Below are 19,336 nucleotides of genomic sequence, written 5' to 3' on the forward strand. Positions count from 1 at the left end.
GATCTGACCCCAAATAAAGAAATAATAAAAGAGCAAATGGCTAAGGCAGTGAGTCTGTGTAAAGAGAGGGAGTTTCAGTCTTTAAAAAAAATACAACAAAAAATGGCTTCAAAACATGCTCTGGTCAGCTGTGTGGAGATTTCTGGACCTACTAAACATCGAGCTTCCATATGATCCAGCAATTCCACTCCTAGGTCTTTACCCAAAGGACACAGAAATATCCATTCCAAAGAACACCTGCACCCCTATGTTTATAGCAGCACTGTTTACAATAGCTAAGCTTTGGAAACAGCCCAAATGCCCAAAAATAGATGACTGGATCAAGAAGATGTGGTACATATACACCATGGAATATTACTCAGCATTCAAAAAAGATAAACACATGCAATTTGCAGCAACATGGATGGCGCTGGAAGGGATCATGCTCAGCGAAATAAGCCAGAAAGAAAAAGAAAAATACCGGATGGTCTAACTCATAGCAGGAATCTAGAAAACTTAAATAAGGGACCAGGAAAATGAATAACTATAAGAAAGTGAAAATCAAAATCAACAAACAACTATGAACCAGAGACACTTTTTGGGGGGTGAGGGGCGGGAGGGGAGGGATTGGGGTCAGAATGGGGAGGTTGCAATTGTATGGGGAATATAAAAATAAAATTTATTATTTAAAAAAAAATCAGGATGTCAAAAAAAAAAAAGAGAGAGAAATACCATGTCTGCCTAGTGGACATCTCAGGGCACTGGAAAGGATCATAAATGACAATATGTGAAAGTTCCTAATAAATGGAAAAGTACTGTGCAAATGTTAAAAAAAAAAAATGCTCTGGTCATCCTGACTAATGGAGCAGAGGAGATGGAGGTGGCCATCCCTGGAGATGTCAGGGGATGAGCTAGAATTAACCTTTGCAGGTCTGGCTGGGAAAAACCCAGTACCATGCAGCCAAGATGCTGCCATTTGTCCTGATGCCAATCTGGAAGCTGCAAAAAAAGAGGGGGCCCTTATGACACGGTGCTTCTGCCACCCTGAGGTAATGTGGGTGCACAGAATGTCGGAGTCTGCCACTCTGGAAGAATACTGAAGGAGCAAGAAAACAGGAACACCCTATGGCTGCCTTCTCAGCAGGTCCTACGGCTCTATTGGCTCTTGAAATAGAGTTTGGAAGCCAAATTACAACACACCCACTTGCTAAAGCCAAACTGATGAATAGAAGTCATCACAGCTACTCAGAGAATAATGTGGAAAGGGACGGCCTGATCCTCATCAATCAGTGCCCAGGACTAGCTTTGAGTTGGCTCTTGTGGTCACTGAGGAGCTGAGCGGCAAGGAGGTGGCTGACCAAGTGAAGGTTCCATTGTTCTCAAAGATTAGAGCAGAAATATCTGGTCATGAATTACAAATGAGTTAGAAACAGGCTATTTGTGATCCATCCTCACTGTGTTTCTTTTAAACAAAAGTGGGTGGGTGATGAGCAGAAGCCTCCTCACTGCCCCCCTGGGGTATAATTATGAAGTGACAACCACAGGCACATTTCTGAACCTGATTGCAGAATAAACAGGGCATTTAGTAAACTGAAACATTAAAAAAAAAAAAAAAAGCTAAAAGAAAATATAGGGGAAAAGCCTCAACACACTAGATTTAGCAATGATTTCTTAGATATGACACCAAAAATACAGGCAATGAAGGAAAAAAATAGAAAAACCAGACAGCATCAAAAGTAAAAACTTTTGTGCATTAAAGGACACTATTAACAGAGAAAAAGCCAATCCATTGTGGGCCTCCCCGGTGGCGCAGTGGTTGAGCCCTGGGTTGTGAAGCTGACTGCAGCCTCTGCAGCGCCGGTTGATCCCCGGCTACTCCCCGGCCACCAGAGGAGGGTCCCATATGGTGCGCAGACCTCTCCTGCTGCCCGCTGCTCCCCTCAGCAGTGTACTTCGTCACTCTGCCTGTTCTGCTCTCCACTCTGGCTCTGGTGAATTCTCTCACCCTCCTGCGCCTCGGACTGTACCCAGTGCTTGTATAAATAAATAAATAAATCTTTAAAAAAAAAAAAAAAGTGATTGATCTGATGGGTCTTTCCTTTGAAAAAAAAAAAAAACACCAATCCATTGTAATGGAGAAGACATCTGCAAATAATATATCTGACAAGAAGAGTACACAAAGAACTCCAACAAGACAAGACAATATAAAAAATGAGCAGAGGACTTAAATAGATAGTTCTCAAAAGAAGACATACAAATAGCCAATAAGCACATGAAAAGATGCTCAGCATTGCTAGTCATTAAGGAAATGCAAATTAAACCACAACAGACATCACTTCACACACAGTAGTGATGGAGAAAAGAATAGAAAACTAAAGGGAGGCATCACAAGACAGAACCTGACTCACAAGGAGGTGGGGGTAGAGGAAAATAACATGACCATTGACCCAGCTGTAGAAATCAAGATCCTTAGGCGCCAGTGCCTTATCACAAGGCATAAGACCCAAGCAGAATCAGATGCTATAGGGAACATGGAGAGCATAGACCTGAGGGTAAAGATAAAGAGATTGGGCCCACTGTGGAATCTCCAGTTCCTTTCGGATTCTTCATTGTTATCCAAAATCAGCAGCAAACAAGCCACTCCACAAAGGAATGAGCCCTTCCCAAAGAGAAGACTATATCAGTGCAGTCTGCACAGGCTCGGGACAGCAGTCCCTTCTGCCCACCTGTGACCATGCAGGTGCTTCTTTTCACCAACTCTCTCCCTCTGTAGGGCAGCAGACTTCCTGCCTGCCCGTGACCTGTACCAGGCCAGGACTTCTCTTTACTGACCTCCCTCAGCAGCCACAGCTCTTCTCAAGGCCACTGGCCTGTGACCATGCAGACCTCTCTCAGCAAACTTGTCCCTTTCAGGGCAGCTCTTCCTGCCCGCTTGTGTCTATGCAAATGTCCTTTATTCTTCTGTCCCCTTTCCCTAATAAACCTGCTCTTTAAATATAACTAACGTTATATAACAAACGTCTCATGGAGAAACTTGCCTGAGAAACTCACCGCATGCCACTGAAAGGGGAGATCTGGTGAAATCTTTCCCAGAGTAAACCCAAGGACCCCGCGCTCCAAATCTACCAACTCTAAAAACTACATCAGTAGGATGGCCTGTTCTGCTCCCCACTCTGTCTCTGGTGAATCCTCTCACCTCCTGCACCTCTGGCCTGCACCCTAGTTCTTGTATGCATAAATAAATTGTAAAAAATAAATCTTTTTTAAAAAGGTGAACACAGGGGCCCTAATGGATATTTATTCATCCATGTTCATAATGGCATTATTCACAATAGCGAAAATATGGAAGCAATCCAAAATGTCCATTGACAGAATAGGTAAAGAAAATAAGATCTATTTCTACAATGGACAGTTACTAATTCTTCAAAAAGAAGGAAATTCTGATACATGTTATAACATGGATGAATGTTGAAAATGGTGTGCTAAATAAAATAAACTGATGGCAAAAGAACAAATACTGTATGAGTCCACCTATGTGAGGTATCCAGAGTAGTCAGATTCTTGGTGGCGGATGGCTGAATGGTGGTTGCCAGGGCTAAGAAGAGGAGGGAATGGGGAATTATTATTTAACAGGCACAGAGTTTCAGTTTTGCAACGTGAAAAGAGTTCTGTGGATGGATGGCAGTGATGAAAGCAACAATCTGAATATACTCAACACTACTGAACTATACACTCAGGAATGGTTAACATGATACATTTTATGTTATGTGTATTTTGCCACAGTTGAAAAAATAAAACTAAAAAACATGAGCCTCAGCTTGAGAGAACCCAAAATTATTTCCTAAAGTTGATAAGACTCTCACTTAGTAACTAGCAATAACCAATCATTCATTTCAACAAATATTTATCCAGCATCCACCCCATATCGGGTACTCCTCCAGTTACCTGGCAACAGTAATAAAAGACAGAAAGCCCAGATTTTCACAGAACTTACTTTCTAGACTGACTGACATTCAGACTCATTTTGAAACTTTAATGCTAATATATTGATATACAAATGGTAGAACTGCCAGTTGATGTAATGCAAATGCTTCTTTATTTTTAATTTATTTATTTATGCATACAAGAGCTGGGGTACAGGCCAGAGATGCAGGGGGTGAGAGGATCCACTAGAGATAGAGTGGGGAACAGAACAGGCAGACTGACTGAAATACACTGCTGAGGGGAGCAGTGGGCGAGACAGGAGAGGTCTGCTGCACCATGAGGGTTTCTCCCTGGCCGGTTGGGGATCGAACTCATGCTGCGGAGGCTGTGGGTTGCTTCATAGTGCAATGCTTAACCCTTTGTGCCACCAGGGAGGCCCTACAAATGCTTCTTTAACATATGAACAGATGTTCATAAGGACAGAATGGCACAGTTTCTGTGGTTAGCAATTAAGCAATATGGCCATGACAATTAAATCTCAGCAGGCTTTCCCGGGTGAGTTTAACAGCATGTCCCCATGGGTATAATACCCAATTTGAACCAGCCATTCTGCTTTGAGAATGAATTCTAAGAAATGAATGCAAATTTATAAAAACATCAATAAGAGAATGCCTGTTGCAACATTATTTGCAACAGTGAAAAGAGCAAAAAAAAAATCTGAACATTTATTAATCAAATGTTTGGGAAAAGGTATATTAATACTACAGAGTGTTATGGAATCACTGAAAATAGCTAGGTTTGACACATTCCACCATTTTTTATTTATATTTTAAGGATTTCCTAAGATTTATTAAAACCATCATTTTTTAAAATAAAAATTAAGTTTTAGACAAAAGTGCAGCAGCATCATCATAATAGCTAAACTTAAATTGCATTGATGATGTGCCCAAGGGTCTTCTAAGGGCTTCTCATATATAATCTCATTTAATCCTCACAAAAACAACAGGTTGAGAAAGATTCTACCTGAGGCCCATCCATTGAAATCATATCTGTCCAGCTATCTGATTACAGGATTGTAAGACCTATATTTGTCATTCACACAAATGCCTTCAGTAGAGTTATCATAACTTTCCCAATTCCCAGGTCACCGGAATCATTTAAAACTTTCTACCCTGGTGGCACAAGAGATTAAGACACAACCTATGAAGCTATCTGCAGCCACTGCAGCACGAGTTCGATCTCTGGCCAGGGAGCTACCCACATGGTGCAGCAGATCTCTCCTGACTCTCCCGCTGCTCCCCTCAGCGGTGTATTTCAGTACCTCTGCCTGTTCTGTTCCCCACTCTGTCTCTGGTGAATCGTCTCACCCCCCATACCACTGGCCTGTACAGTAGTTCTTGTGTGCATAAATAAATCAATCTTTAAAAAAGAACACCTTTCTACCAATGGACCTATTTTCCATATCCCTCACCACCAAGACCTCTGAACCCCCTGCCAGGTATGTATGGGGGTGGGACTGCGGGGAAGAAGAAATCAGTAGTCATATTTAAATATTTAATTATTTTTTTTCTCTTTCTGCTCCTGAATTTGTACACAGTAGAACACTTTTCCTTTTTATTCTTTTTGCATAGAAGAACTGGCGTGTGGCGGGGGCGGGGGGGGGCTGGCAGGTGGTGAGAAAATTCATCAGAGACAGAGTGGGGAGCAGAACAGTTGGATCTACTGAAATGCACTGCTAAGGGAAGCGGACAGGAAAGGTCTACTGTGTCATATGGGTTAGCTCCCTGGCCAGGGATCAAACTCAGGCCTTAGCAGTAATAGCACTGAGACTCAACCCCTAGGCCACCAGGGAGGCCCAAAACACGTTTCTTTACAGTGTGCATTGATTTAATTGAAAACTTTTACAGAGTTAACTTCTGCCTTTCCTTGTCCAGGCTAAATTTTTCAAAATCCTTAAGAAATGGTTTTCGCTCAGCTCTATCATTAAATGGTAGAGGGAAGAAAAGACAGATTCCTCAGTTCTGAGGACAGTTAGTTAAGCTGCAATTGCCAAAAGGAAACAATAAATCAACCTTTCTAACTGCAAGTCCCAGTATAAGGCACCTGGGTGAGTGAGAAAAAAATCCTCCAGGAACTTTGAAGAATCCAGGGAATTGTGGAATTCTGACAATTCTTCTGAAAAAAGTGCAGGGAGTCTTCCTGGAAAGCTCATTTCTACCAAGTGACAGCCATGCTGCTTCGCCTGGATTGCGCTAGGTCCCGAGAGCTGGTTTACTCTCTGCAGCCACCATCTCCTTCTCCAAACAGTGCTTCACCTCTGGAGTCTCGGGCCTTTGCCTTCTGCCTGGAAATCTTTTTTTTTTTTTTAAAGATTTATTTATTTATTTATACAAGCACTGGGTACGGTCAGAAGCGCGGGAGGGTGAGAGAATTCACCAGAGCCAGAGCAGAGAGCAGAACAGGCAGACAGACGAAGTACACTGCTGTGGGGAGCAGCGGGCCATGTGGGACTCTCACCCATCGGCGTGGGGATCGAACCGGCACTGCAGAGGCTGCGGGCAGCTTCGCAACCCAGCGCTCAACCGCTGCGCCACCGGGGAGGCCCCTGCCTGAAAATCTTGCTGCTTAACTCCAGTCAGTTTTATGATATTGTTGGATCCACCCTATTCCCAATTTGATTGACAAACTAGGGTTTCAATAAATACTGATAGGGTGAATGAGTGAATAAATGAAGACATAATAAAATACCAATTTTTATAAAACTTTATGACTGTGCATCATAGAGACTGGATTGCAACACCAACACTTGCCAGCTGGGCGAACTTCACTTCTCTGAGAGTTCAAGAAACGTTTATTGACGAATGAATAAATTCTCAGAGATGTGTGACAAACTCCACAAGACAATGCTTGTATTGTCCCTGACCCACAATCGCGCTCAGTAGAACGACTACTCGCCCTACAATACCACCTTCTGTATTTGCCTAGACTGTGAGTCCCCTGAGGGAAGGGGACGCCTAGCGCAGGGGCACATCAGGCCGACTCAGAATGAAGATCTAGAACTACAATGTTAATGCGCTCAGGGGGAGGAAGATTACGTATGACGAAAGGATCTGGCCCTTTGGCAACGACCACAAGTCGCAAGAACCTCGGCTGGCTCAAGTATACACAAACCACGGCCTCCGACACGCACAGCTCGAATATGACGTCATAGGAGCCCGCCCCGTCGCACCCTGCCTGCTCAGATTCCTCAGCGCCCGCCCCCCGGGGGAGCGCATGCGCACTCCTCCTACTTCGGCTCCTTCCCTCCCTCCTTTGGTTAGTCCTTCGCCTTTCAAGTGCTGGGTCCTTTTTGTCCCCTGCTGCGTGCGGTGTCAGCTTCCGAGCGGAAGTGGTGGTAGACCGAGAGAAGAAGATGGCGGCCCCTGCAGTAGCGCCGCCTGGTGCGGCGACGAGTCGGGCTGGCAAAAGAAGCGGCAGCGGACCGGGAGGCGGGGGCGGCGGCGGAGGAGCCAGGGGGGCGGAAGAGGAGCCGCCACCGCCCCTCCAAGCGGTGCTGGTGGCCGATAGCTTCAACCGCCGCTTCTTCCCCATCTCCAAGGACCAACCTCGGGTGAGCGCCGCGCGCGCGAGCTGACAGGGCCGAGTGCTGGCGGGGCTGGAGCAAGTTATCTTTTTGGCCGCCTAGGGAGGCGTGCTCTGGAAGTACTTGTGTCTCTCCTCTTTCCCTGAAATTCGGGTTTATCTAGTTAGGAGGAAAGCGTTTAAAACGCCGATGACTGCCTGGCTGAGTGAGTGGCTGGCAGATTGGGGCACTTGTGGCGTTGTCGACCTCAGGTTTAGGAGGCATGTGGACAACTAAATGTAGAAGCAGTGCTGGTGCGAAAGCTTCACACGAGATTTAATGCCCCCAATGGAGGCTGCGCTGCCTTTATGCAAAATAAAAGGACATGTTTAGGTGAAAAGGAACATCATCTCCTTTCGCCTCCAAGAGAGAAGTCGTATGCCAAAAAAGGGGGTGGGGAGAGCAGACGGGTCTGATGCCATAGTAACAGCTGTTTTGAATCTCGTGCGGTGTGCTATTTTTTATTCTAGGTATTAATGACAACCAGCCAGTTCCATCTGTCAAAAGGAGAACAGAACCGATTTAGTAACTGGTTGCCAGCAGCCCCTGTAGTGTCAAAACACTGGGGAATTAGACTGAGCTAGTCCTGGTGTTGCTGGGTCACTTAGCAGCTCCCAGTTCAAAGAGAAGGAACTGCCATTGCATTTAGGAATGATCCTAATTCCTCACCCCCAAAGCTTAATCACTGTTCATTTTGGACAACTGATTGGGGCATGGCTAGCCCCTGACTCCTAGGGATCAAGAAAGGAAATTTTATAAGGAAAGGGGGCTTAGAGGTCCTTAAATCCTGGAGATACTATTGATTACCAGTGTTATCCTTTGCCAGAAGTGGTGTCCTGTTCTTACAGCAGCTCTGTGTCTGATGCTAAGCAAGTAGATCCCATGTTTACTATTATCTAAATTGCCATATATTATACTCCCATGCTTAAAGCATTCCATGAACATCAAAGGCAGGAACCTGGTCACTTTTAAATTGAACCGATAAAGCAGAACTGTAGTGTTATGCAAATATTGAGAAAGGAATGAAAGTTTTGTTGGTGGTGGAAAATGATATGCAGAGGACCCTCATGGATTCAAGATTTCTTTTTTTTTTTTTCTCTAATCGCTCACCCTCCAGGTCCTCTTGCCCCTAGCCAATGTGGCACTAATTGACTACACTCTGGAATTTCTGACTGCCACGGGTGTACAGGAAACCTTTGTCTTTTGTTGCTGGAAGGCTGCTCAAATCAAAGAACATTTACAGTAAGGCCTTGCAACTTTTCTTTCCATGTTTCGCCCATTTTTTCCCCCAGCTTTTTAGCATGAGAATCACTAAATGAAGGGAAATTATGAGGGGGGGGAATGTATCATTTAGGTAGCATCATAAGGTCTAAAGGGATTCTCTCACTTCTTTAGAGGTGAGCAGCTGAAGCTATGACAAAGACTAAAGAATAGCATCTGAGTTTTTTCTGAATCTCACACAGTTTGTTCCCCAGGGGTTTTACCTTATTTAATAACTCTAATTTGGAAGTTGTAAGAGTTACATCTTTGTCCATTCACTGAGCTTCTAAATATTGAGTTTTTCCTCATTTTTGTGTTTCTCATTCCTAGCTTAGTATCAAGCATATAGTGAGCATTTAACATGTTTGGTGAAATCCTCTTGAAAAAGAGTGGCTCTCAGGATTTATGAAGTTCAGAAAATAAAGTCTAGAATATTAACTTGGTCTCTCTTAGATAGTTATAAATTTGGTTTGACTTTCAAAGGAGAAAAGTACATGAAAAATGTGTCCCCAGGATACTTTATATACCCTAACTTTAGCAGGATTTTTAGTTCAAATCCACATTTGGGGACAGGAGTCAAGGTTTGGAGAGGAAATACCCATGTTTCTCTAACCCATAAAACAAGACTGGTGACATAGGATGCCAAAACCATTAATTATAGTTCATAAATCTCTCTGAAGTTGAGGACGCTGGCAAGAACCCAGAAAAGCTGCAAAGAGGGAGTCAGATGAGGAAGTGGGTTGGGGGAGGATTAGGGAAGGTGTACATGATCTTTATTCTTGATTTACTCAGTTTCCTCACTCTCCCCTTCTTTAGGAAGTCCAAATGGTGCCGTCCTACATCCCTCAATGTGGTTCGAATAATCACATCAGAACTGTATCGATCACTGGGGGATGTCCTTCGTGATGTTGATGCCAAGGCCTTGGTGCGCTCTGACTTCCTTCTGGTGTATGGGGACGTCATTTCAAACATCAATATAACCAGAGCCCTGGAGGAACACAGGTCAGGATGGGAAATGGTAAAGACAAGGGTTTGGGATCATCGGAGCCCTAGGACTCGTTTTTTGCAGCTCTCTCCCTTCAATTCCTATAGGTTGAGGCGGAAGCTAGAAAAAAATGTATCTGTGATGACAATGATCTTCAAGGAGTCATCCCCCAGCCACCCAACTCGTTGCCATGAGGACAATGTGGTAGTGGCTGTAGATAGTGCCACAAACCGGGTTCTCCATTTCCAAAAGACCCAAGGCCTTCGACGCTTTTCTTTTCCTCTGGTGTGTGGGTATCTGAAGTCCTTAAGGTGGGAAAGTGACTGGCTTCAGCAAGAGGGATGGGTGTTACAGTCCTTGTGACTTCTCCTCACAGAGCTTGTTCCAGGGCAGTGGAGATGGAGTGGAGATTCGGTATGATTTACTGGATTGTCATATCAGCATCTGTTCTCCTCAGGTAAGCTCTTCAGGCTGTGCTGCACATCCAAAGAGTAGAATTCTTGAGGGTATGTTGTTGCTCCCTTAGAACGACAGTGTTTATTTCTATTCCCTCTTTCATTGATCTGTTTAAAATTAAGTAAGTGTTGTCATCTTGATTCCATTATCCCATTGGGTTGGGAACCACCTTGGGATTCTGACCCATGTTCTGCTGACTTCAGCTCTAATAGGCCTCTGGGGACTTAACTTTGCTTCCCAAGAATAGCTCTTACTTTTGCCCCTCATCTCTCTTCCCACAGGTGGCTCAGCTCTTTACAGACAACTTTGACTACCAGACTCGAGATGACTTTGTGAGAGGCCTATTAGTGAATGAGGAGGTAAGAAAAAGCTCCCGTTGCCTCTCTAGGAGAGGGCTATGATCTTATCTCATGCTGATAACTTTTGGCCCCCTTTTGTGTTTTATTGCTCTTAGGAGAGGAAGAGAGCCAGGGTAGGGAAGGAGAAGCTGTACAGCAGGAAAAGTCTTAGGTCATTTGGCTGTGACCCTGAGAAATAGAGGGGAACTTAAGGTTAGAAAAGAGTTGTCCTGGGGGGTGTTCTTCCTGTCTTTCTTGCTTGGTTCTCCTCTCTTTCCTTCTCTTCATTCAGATCCTAGGGAACCAGATCCATATGCATGTAACAACTAAGGAATATGGTGCCCGAGTCTCCAACCTACACATGTATGCCGCTGTCTGTGCTGATGTCATCCGCCGATGGGTCTACCCTCTCACACCAGAGGCAAACTTCACTGACCACACAAACCAGAGCTGCACTCATTCCCGGCATAACATCTACCGAGGGCCTGAGGTCAGCCTAGGCCATGGCAGCATCCTGGAGGAAAATGTGCTCCTGGGCTCTGGCACTGTCATTGGCAGTAATTGCTCCATCACCAACAGCGTCATTGGCCCTGACTGCCGCATTGGTGAGCACAGGTGGGGAAGTCAAGCTGGCAACAACCTGAGGGGCTCCCCATGTCTCCAGAAAAGGATACCAAGGGATAGTCCCTGAGAGTAAGGAACTAGAGTGGCTACCTTAATTAAGGAGGGGATGGGGACTTTAAAACAGTGGTACTTTAATTTATGACCTGCAAGTTTCTTGTTGGGTGACTCCTCACATGCTAGAGTGCCCTATATTCACACTCAGGACTAAGTAGATAATTAACATGCAGTAATAACATCTGTTTGGTGCATTACAGTTTACAAAGGGCTTTTGGATACATTTCAAATAATCCTCACAAAAACCTGTGAGGTAGGTATTATTTATCCCCAGTTTATAGATAAGCAAACAGGCTTAAAGAGGTCAGAGCTAATAAAAGACAGTGCTAAGACTTGTATTACGACTGTAAACCCAGTGCTTTGTTTGCTTCACCATAACTGCCTGTATTGCCTCTTGGTAACTTCTTTGGTTGTAGGACTGTGGTGCTAATTCTAAAATATATAAGAAGTAGAATAATTTGGCTCTATTTGTAGACATGGATATGATTCTACTAAGTTTCTCAAGTTCAAAGGGAAGGTTCTTGGGTTTTGTTTTTTTTTTTTTTTTTTCTTTTTTGTGGGACCCTCACCAGCGGTGGAGGAACGAACCGGCACTGCAGAGGGTGCAGGCAGCCTCGCAGCCCAGCGCTCAACCGCTGCGCCACCAGGGGAGGCCCAAGGTTCTTGGTTCTTAAGTCATGAAGGTTCCAGATTCTTAAGTCCTATAGATAATCTGTAATTTTTTTTTTAAAGATTTATTTATTTATTTATGCATACAAGAGCTGGGGTACAGGCCAGAGATGCCAGGGGTGAGAGGATTCACCAGAGACAGAGTGGGGAACAGAACAGGCAGATCCACTGAAATACACTGCTAAGGGGAGCAGCAGGAGAGTGAGGAGAGGTGGGTTGCTCCCTGGCAGGCTGGGGATGGAACTCGTGCTGCAGAGGCTGAGGATTGCTTCATAGTGTGGTGCTTAACCCCTTGCACCACCAGGGAGGCTGGATAATCTGTAATTATTGTAAACCTGATGAACAATGTTCAGGCTGAGCAACATCTAGTCTGAGACCTGGGCTTAGAGGGGGAGTGGATTTTTCTGGTGAATTGGGGATGGGCTGTTAGAATTGGGTAGAAGCCGTGTTGCTGTCAGCTCTGTCTTCCAGGAACAGCCCTGGTCTAAAGTTGACCTCTGAATGACCAGGAGTCCTTTCTGTCCTGAGCCAGGTGATAACGTGGTGCTGAACCAGGCCTACCTGTGGCAGGGGGTCCGAGTGGCTACTGGAGCACAGATTCATCAGTCTCTGCTCTGTGACAATGCTGAGGTCAAGGAAAGAGTTACACTGAATCCACGCTGTGTCCTCACTTCCCAGGTGAGACCTGTTCCCCAAACTGAGTCATGGTCATGTCAAGCCAGAAGGGACTTTATGTCCACCCATTACTCAGCCCAAATTGAGAGTCCAAATCCAGAGGTTTCATTTACCTTCTCTTTAGCCTAGTAAAAAATGTCACTCTCATTGTCAGAATGTACTTTACCCCAACACTCTAATGAACCTAGCCAACCCATTTTTTCTCACCTAGGTGATAGTGGGCCCAAACATCACGCTGCCTGAGGGTTCGGTGATCTCTTTGCACCCTCCAGATGCAGAGGAAGATGAGGATGATGGCGAGTTCAGTGACGATTCAGGGGCTGACCAAGAAAAGGAGAAAGTGAAGCTGAAAGGTGTGAGGCTCAGCAGGTGTGGGGCATCTGTATATCTCTGCCCCATAGAAAAACCAGTGTTTCCTCCTGGAGGGATCAATGCCCCTTTTCGGCCTTTACTAAAGATGAGTGCCTTTTCCAGGTTACAATCCAGCAGAAGTAGGAGTTGCAGGCAAGGGCTACCTCTGGAAAGCTGCAGACATGAGCATGGAAGAAGAGGAGGAACTACGGCAGAATCTATGGGGTGAGCTAGGCCTTATTCCTGCTTACCTCTCTTCTGTTAAATCAGAATATTTTGAAAGATAGTAGATACTTCAGAATAAAACTACATTGTTCTTTTTTTTTTTTTTTTCAAGATTTATTTATTTATGCTTACAAGAGCTTGGGTACAGGCCAGAGATGCAGGGGGTGAGAGGATTCACCAGAGACAGTGGGGAACAAAACAGGCAGACTGACTGAAATACATTGCTGAGGAGAGCAGTGGGCGAGTCGGGAGAGGTCTGCTGCGCCATGTGGGTTGCTCCCTGGCCAGCCAGGGATCGAACTCCTGCTACAGAGGCTGTGAATTGCTTCATAGTGTGGTGCTTAACCCCTTAAGCCACCAGGGATGCCCCCTGTTTTTTATACAGACAGGGCAGGTATAATGTTTTCTATCAAAGGCTCTTATTTTTCTTTTTCTCACCCTTTCTGGATTCTCAGGGCTCAAAATCAACATGGAAGAAGAGAGTGAAACTGAAAGTGAACGAAGTATGGATTCTGAGGAGCTAGACAGCCGAGCAGGCTCCCCCCAAATGGATGACATCAAAGGTGAGAGATCAAGGAAGCAGTGTCCTAGGACAAAAAGAGAAAACCTTCCGTTTATTCCTTGTCTGGATTAATTAGCTAAACATTTGTGTTTCTCCTGGGAAGGGTTTGGTGTAAAGTCATAACTACATGACTTCAGGCATTCTGGAGTGATGTTGGCCCCTGAACTTAATCTTTGCTTTGATTTTAGTATTCCAGAATGAAGTCCTAGGAACACTACAGCGGGGCAAGGAGGAGAATATTTCTTGTGACAATCTGGTTCTAGAGATCAACTCTCTCAAGTAAGAGCAGGCCCTCCTTATTCTTTTCTCTTTGGGGTAACCTCAGACAGGTAGAGGTTCTTTTCCTACTTCTTCCCCAAATAGGAACTTATTCCCATCAACATCCCAAATGGTCAAGGCCAGAAGCATTTAGAGCAAGGAGAGCATTAGGTCTAGCCTTAGCAGACTCCCCTCAACTAAAATCATCCCCTTCCATGTTCCATCTGACTTCCTTTCCCAATGTCCTGCAAAGTCGCAGTTCTGCAACAAGCTACAAGGGCCAGTGAAGCGGCCCTGGTGTCACCTCAGTCTTCCCACAGGTACGCCTACAACATAAGCCTAAAGGAAGTGATGCAGGTACTGAGCCACGTGGTCCTGGAGTTCCCCCTGCAACAAGTGGATTCCCCAGTCGACCCAAGCCGCTACTGTGCCCTGCTGCTTCCTGTGAGCAAAGATTGGGGCTGGGTACAGGGGATTGGGTGGAGGTAGATGCACATCCTTGCTTGCTTAACTTTAAAGGAAATCACGAGTAGAAGTCTTGTGGGATAGGTGTTACTTGTGGTCCCTTTTCCCTTATCTCTGGAAGCTCATTGGTTTCTAGAACAGCCTTGGCTGGTCCAGAGGAATCAAATTAGGTTCAATATTTAGTGGCTTTGAGACTCCAAGATACTAGACTGTTACTCAGAACAGACCTAGATTTTATGATTCTGAAAATGATTTGACCCATAACAAGATCAGCCTTTGAGTGGGGAATAGTTTGCAGCATCTGACCCCCTTTCATCTTCTCTGGGTAATTTCTTTTTCCCGAACCTTTACTGCCAGCAACTTCCAAGTCCCTCTGACGTGATTCCGCAGGCTCTATATCATCTCCCTCTTGTCTTTCCATGTCATGAAAGACCCATGTTATCGATATTGATCTTTTTTGCTGTCCCAGTTTAGGTGAATGCTCAGGATGCAACTCCCTTCTTTATTTCATAGCTGCTCAAGGCCTGGAGCCCTGTTTTTAGGAACTACATAAAGCGTGCAGCTGACCATTTGGAAGCATTGGCAGCCATTGAGGACTTCTTCCTGGAACATGAAGCTCTTGGTACTTCCATGGGCAAGGTGAATACCACCTTAAGCCCCATGGTCCTGCATTTGCTTTGAAAAAAGCCTGGGGGACCTCCATGAATACAAAACAGAGGCTAACATGAACCCACGTTAACACACCAACCACCTTTCTCCTGTTGTGCTTAGCGCTGTTATAGCACAGCTTGGAGCCAGGCTTTTAGGCAGCCATTTAGAGGTTGCCCTGGGAATGTGCAAGGCACTACTCAGTGGTAGCTGTGGACGTTATACCTGCCCCAGTACCAGAGTGAACAGCTCACTCTTAACTATTTTGGTGGAGGCTACACATTGTGTAGAAGGAAGCTGAGAAGCTGGTTACAGAGAGGTGCTAAGATCTTGCCTCCTCTTCCTGTTAGCCATTATATCTTTAAGACCCCTGAGATACCTTCTGCTGGCCTTCTACAGGTGCTGATGGCTTTCTACCAGCTGGACATCTTGGCTGAGGAAACAATCCTGAATTGGTTCAACCAAAGGGATACAAATGACAAGGGCCGGCAGTTGCGCAGGAGCCAACAGGTGAGTGGGGCTGCTGTCTTTTCACTGCAGTGGTTGTCTGGTTCCCTGACCCTTGGCTCTGGATTCCATGGTGCTTGTTCCCAGGACTGATTGTTCAAGCTGTTTTTCTGTCCCTCCCTCAGTGGCTCTTCACTCTACTTCCTTATAGCTGCAGAGGTTCATCCAGTGGCTAAAAGAGGCAGAAGAAGAGTCATCTGAAGATGACTGAAGTTGGACTGCCTGCTCTATGAACTGACTGCCCTCTGGGCTCCTGAGCCAGGGCAAGTGAGGGGCTAATTCAGAAGGATGAGTAACCACCACCCAGGCTGAGACTTAAAAGAGCAGAGGCTGAAACTACAGTATTCTTCCCACCGCCAGCAACTTTGTGCCTCCCATCCTGACCAGGAAGTTGGGATGAAGGAAGCTGGACTGAAGTAAAGCTTCAGCCTTTGGAGAAGCTGGGCAGGCCCTACAGTTAGAGGAAGGCCAGAGGAACAGCTTTGTGCTCTGGTTTTCCCTCAGGGAACAGCAGAAAGCAACTGGTCCTATCTGCTGCTTGTATTTGTTAATATTAAAAAAAAAAAAAAAGGAGAGTTGTATTTGGTTTCTCCAACTTTTGACCGATCAGTGGTTCAAGTAGGTGACCAAAGAGTTCTGAACCTTTGACTGCAAAGGTTCCTTTCCCCAGCTCCTGGGAGAGGGGAGCAGAGGGGTGTCTATGGCCACTAGGTGGCACCTTGCTAATTGGCTGTTGGCATGGCTTTTGGGTTGTTGGAGGCCTGCATTCTCTTCTTCAGCTTCTATGGACCAATTTGTGGTATTAAGTGGTATTCCTAAGCCTATTTCCATAGAGATTTCTAAAGGTCATGATGACAAGCATATGTAAAGCCCAGTAGCCACCTCCCAAGTCCCTCACATGCCTATCAGGGAAGCCAGACCACGCTTCATCTTAAAGATAAGGAAATTTGTTCAAGATCTCATGGCTCTTGAAGGGCAAATTAACTTGAGCCTCAATCCAGAATTTTTTCCATTCCAGCATATTCAGTATCTCAACAAGAAGAATTGACCCAAGGCAACTACAACCTGAAGTCAGTGATAACTATCCTAAAAACTCAGGTAGAGCCTGTGAAATGGGCTTTCCCCTAATATTGAGAGGCATTTTGCTAAGTATTTTCCATGTTTCATTATTTAACCTCCTATCAGCCCTATGAAGTAGGTTTTATCCCATTTCAGATGATGAAGTTCAGAGAGGTCCCATAACTAATTATTAGAGCTAGGATTGTTGTTGGACTCTTGCTGGAGTTTGTCATTTTGCTGTTTTGTCATCTTTAACCTCAAATGTAAGACATCCTTTCTGTCTCATCTTTTTGAGCTCTTTGTTGCCTTTCTATAACTTACTCTGTTGACACTGAAATGGTGGCAAATGTCACTGTGGTAACAAGTGACCCTCCTGAACATCACAGATAAAATTATTTTCTTCACTTCAATTGCGTGGAAAGTAATCTGAGGAACAGGACACTACTCAGGTGTGAAGGCATTACTGAGTATTTCTTTTTCCCTCTTATTGCTGGATATTTCTGAAGAGGGAAAATCAAGCTGGCCAAAGTTTGGCTTGATTCACGTTTCACATTCAGTAAATCTCCATTTCTGCTTTGTCAGATACAGGATCTAGTGCTAGAGGTCCATGCTAAGGTTATGGCATGGACTGAAAGGGAGTAGTTAAACACAAATATAAGTTATCCAAAAAAAAAACCAAACATATAGGTTATCTTTTATCTAATGGGTGGCAGAGATCAGAGGTGACCTATAAGAATTTCTAGGAGGAAGCAATTTCTTGTATTGGAGTGATATGGAAAGCTTACATGATTGTGATACTTGCATAGCCTGAAAAAAACAGGAAAAGGTAGAAGAGAACATCAAAAGCAAAGCAAATGATTTCCATTTAAACATGACATATTTGAGGGCCTCCTTGGTGGTGCAGGGGTTAAAATTAGCGCTATCAAGCTACTGCCAGCCTCTGTAGCACCCTAGGCCTGCCAGGGAGCTGACCCACGTGGCTTAGCAGACCTTCTGTCTCACCAGCTTCTCCCCTCAGCAGTGTATTTCAGTACATCTGCCTGTTCTGCTCCCCACTCTCTCTGGTGAGTCCTCGCTCTCACACACGCACACACCCACACCTCTGGCTTATACCCCAGTTCTTGTATGCATAAATAAATCTTTAAAGAAAATGACATTTGATATGCGGACCTTTTGCTCCCAAAGGAATTATTTGAAAAAGGCATATAATTCAGTGATAAAACATGAGGTGATAACAATGAGCGACATCAACATTTTGGCACTTCAGGAAATGAGAAATAAATGAGTCAAAGTTGACTTAGCAGAATAAGATGGGTTCTACCTACTAAGGTGGTTATTGCAAGAAGCAAGAGCGAATGTGCTTCTGAACCCAGAAAAGACTCAGCAGAAGGGGTCAGGATTAGGGCTGAGAACTGAGGGTGAGTTGAGGGGGTATCAAACTAAGACCTGTATAACTAAGCCCACCTCTGCCCTCATGCCATCCCTCCCCACCTCCAGGTCCCCACCTCTTCTGGCCCAGCTAAGTGATTACTCCTCCCCTACAGGAAATGGGAGATTTAGTTTCTGAAGAAATGGTGGGGGAGGAAATTATCAAAGAAATACTTATGGTTTCCTGAACCCAAAGTTAAGTGAGTTTCCAGATTGACTGAGTGTCCCATAAGTGCTCAGCATAATGAATGAAATAGCCCCATGAAATTTCAGAACCTCTAAATATAAACTGCTAGAGCTTCTGAACTCAACAGCAGGCATGGTGGTGATGACGGTGAGGTACTAAATTGAACATGAGGAATTAAATAAAAGTAAACGGTAGGTTGGGCCTCCCCAGTGGCACAACGGTTGAGCGCTGGGTTGCGAAGCTGCCCTCAGCCTCTGCAGCGCCAGCTGCTCCCTGGCCACCGGAGGAGGGTCCCACATGGCGCGCAGACCTCTCCTGCCGCCCACTGCTCCCCTCAGCAGTGTACTTTGGTCCTTCTGCCTGCTCTGCTCCCCGCTCTGGCTCTGGTGAATTCTCACCGCCCCACGCTTCTGACTGTACCCAGTGCTTATATATATAAATAAATAAATAGATAGATAGATAAATAAATAAATAAATCTTAAAAAAAAAATGTAAACGGTAGGACTTATACCCCACCCCCCAGGCTAAAACAAATCACAATTGCAGGAAAAAAAAGGGCTGTAAACATTTTGTTGTCTTGGGAAAGAAAAAAGAAGCCATCTTTTCCCCAACTTGATTGTCCTACAGTGAAACCTGTTAGTTAAAAAGCCTTGAATGTGGGCGGATCTTCCAATCAGCTTTTTAGTATCTTAAATATATATAGACAGTCAAAGGCCATCAAGCAGTTGAAGAAACTTCCAATTTGAAAGGCAGAGACCAAAAAAGCAAACAGTTCAAGGAAACAATGACAACAAAGTAGGGAAGTTTCTGAACATTTCAGGAGGGGAAAGAGCTACAATTATCCTCAAATTGTTAGGGGGAACAGGATGTCCTAAAGCTAATTCCATACAGGCTTTGTGGACTCCACCCCCACCCCAGGCCAAAGCCAAAGACACTGGGAACTCCAAATCCCATCACCACCAAAGGGAAGGTGGCTGGGACCTGAGGGTGGGGTTAAGCAGCCAGGTGGGGTTAAAGCCAGACACGTGGGCTTTGGAGGGGTCCCCCATTTTGGCTCTCC

The 19,336-nt window shown here is 45.0% G+C and overlaps 1 protein-coding gene and 1 pseudogene across 1 annotated transcript; both read left to right on the plus strand.

Annotated features, from left to right (window-relative positions):
* Positions 1-802: 802 nt before the first annotated feature.
* Positions 803-1,406, plus strand: LOC119258068 (Parkinson disease protein 7 homolog; annotated as a pseudogene).
* Positions 1,407-7,204: 5,798 nt separating this feature from the next.
* On the plus strand, positions 7,205-18,518 carry EIF2B5 (eukaryotic translation initiation factor 2B subunit epsilon). The gene is made up of 16 exons (XM_037525190.2): positions 7,205-7,513; positions 8,643-8,767; positions 9,602-9,787; positions 9,878-10,055; positions 10,147-10,227; positions 10,508-10,585; positions 10,857-11,169; positions 12,444-12,589; positions 12,798-12,939; positions 13,061-13,162; positions 13,618-13,725; positions 13,913-14,003; positions 14,303-14,426; positions 14,961-15,086; positions 15,495-15,605; positions 15,754-18,518. The coding sequence occupies exons 1-16, from the start codon at positions 7,316-7,318 to the stop codon at positions 15,811-15,813; spliced, it is 2,169 nt and encodes a 722-aa protein (XP_037381087.1). The 5' UTR covers positions 7,205-7,315; the 3' UTR covers positions 15,814-18,518.
* Positions 18,519-19,336: the final 818 nt, after the last annotated feature.

The sequence above is a fragment of the Talpa occidentalis genome, unplaced genomic scaffold (genome assembly GCF_014898055.3).
Source record: "Talpa occidentalis isolate TD23 unplaced genomic scaffold, MPIMG_talOcc4v2.1 talOcc4.4, whole genome shotgun sequence".
NCBI classification, from domain to species: Eukaryota; Metazoa; Chordata; class Mammalia; order Eulipotyphla; family Talpidae; genus Talpa; species Talpa occidentalis.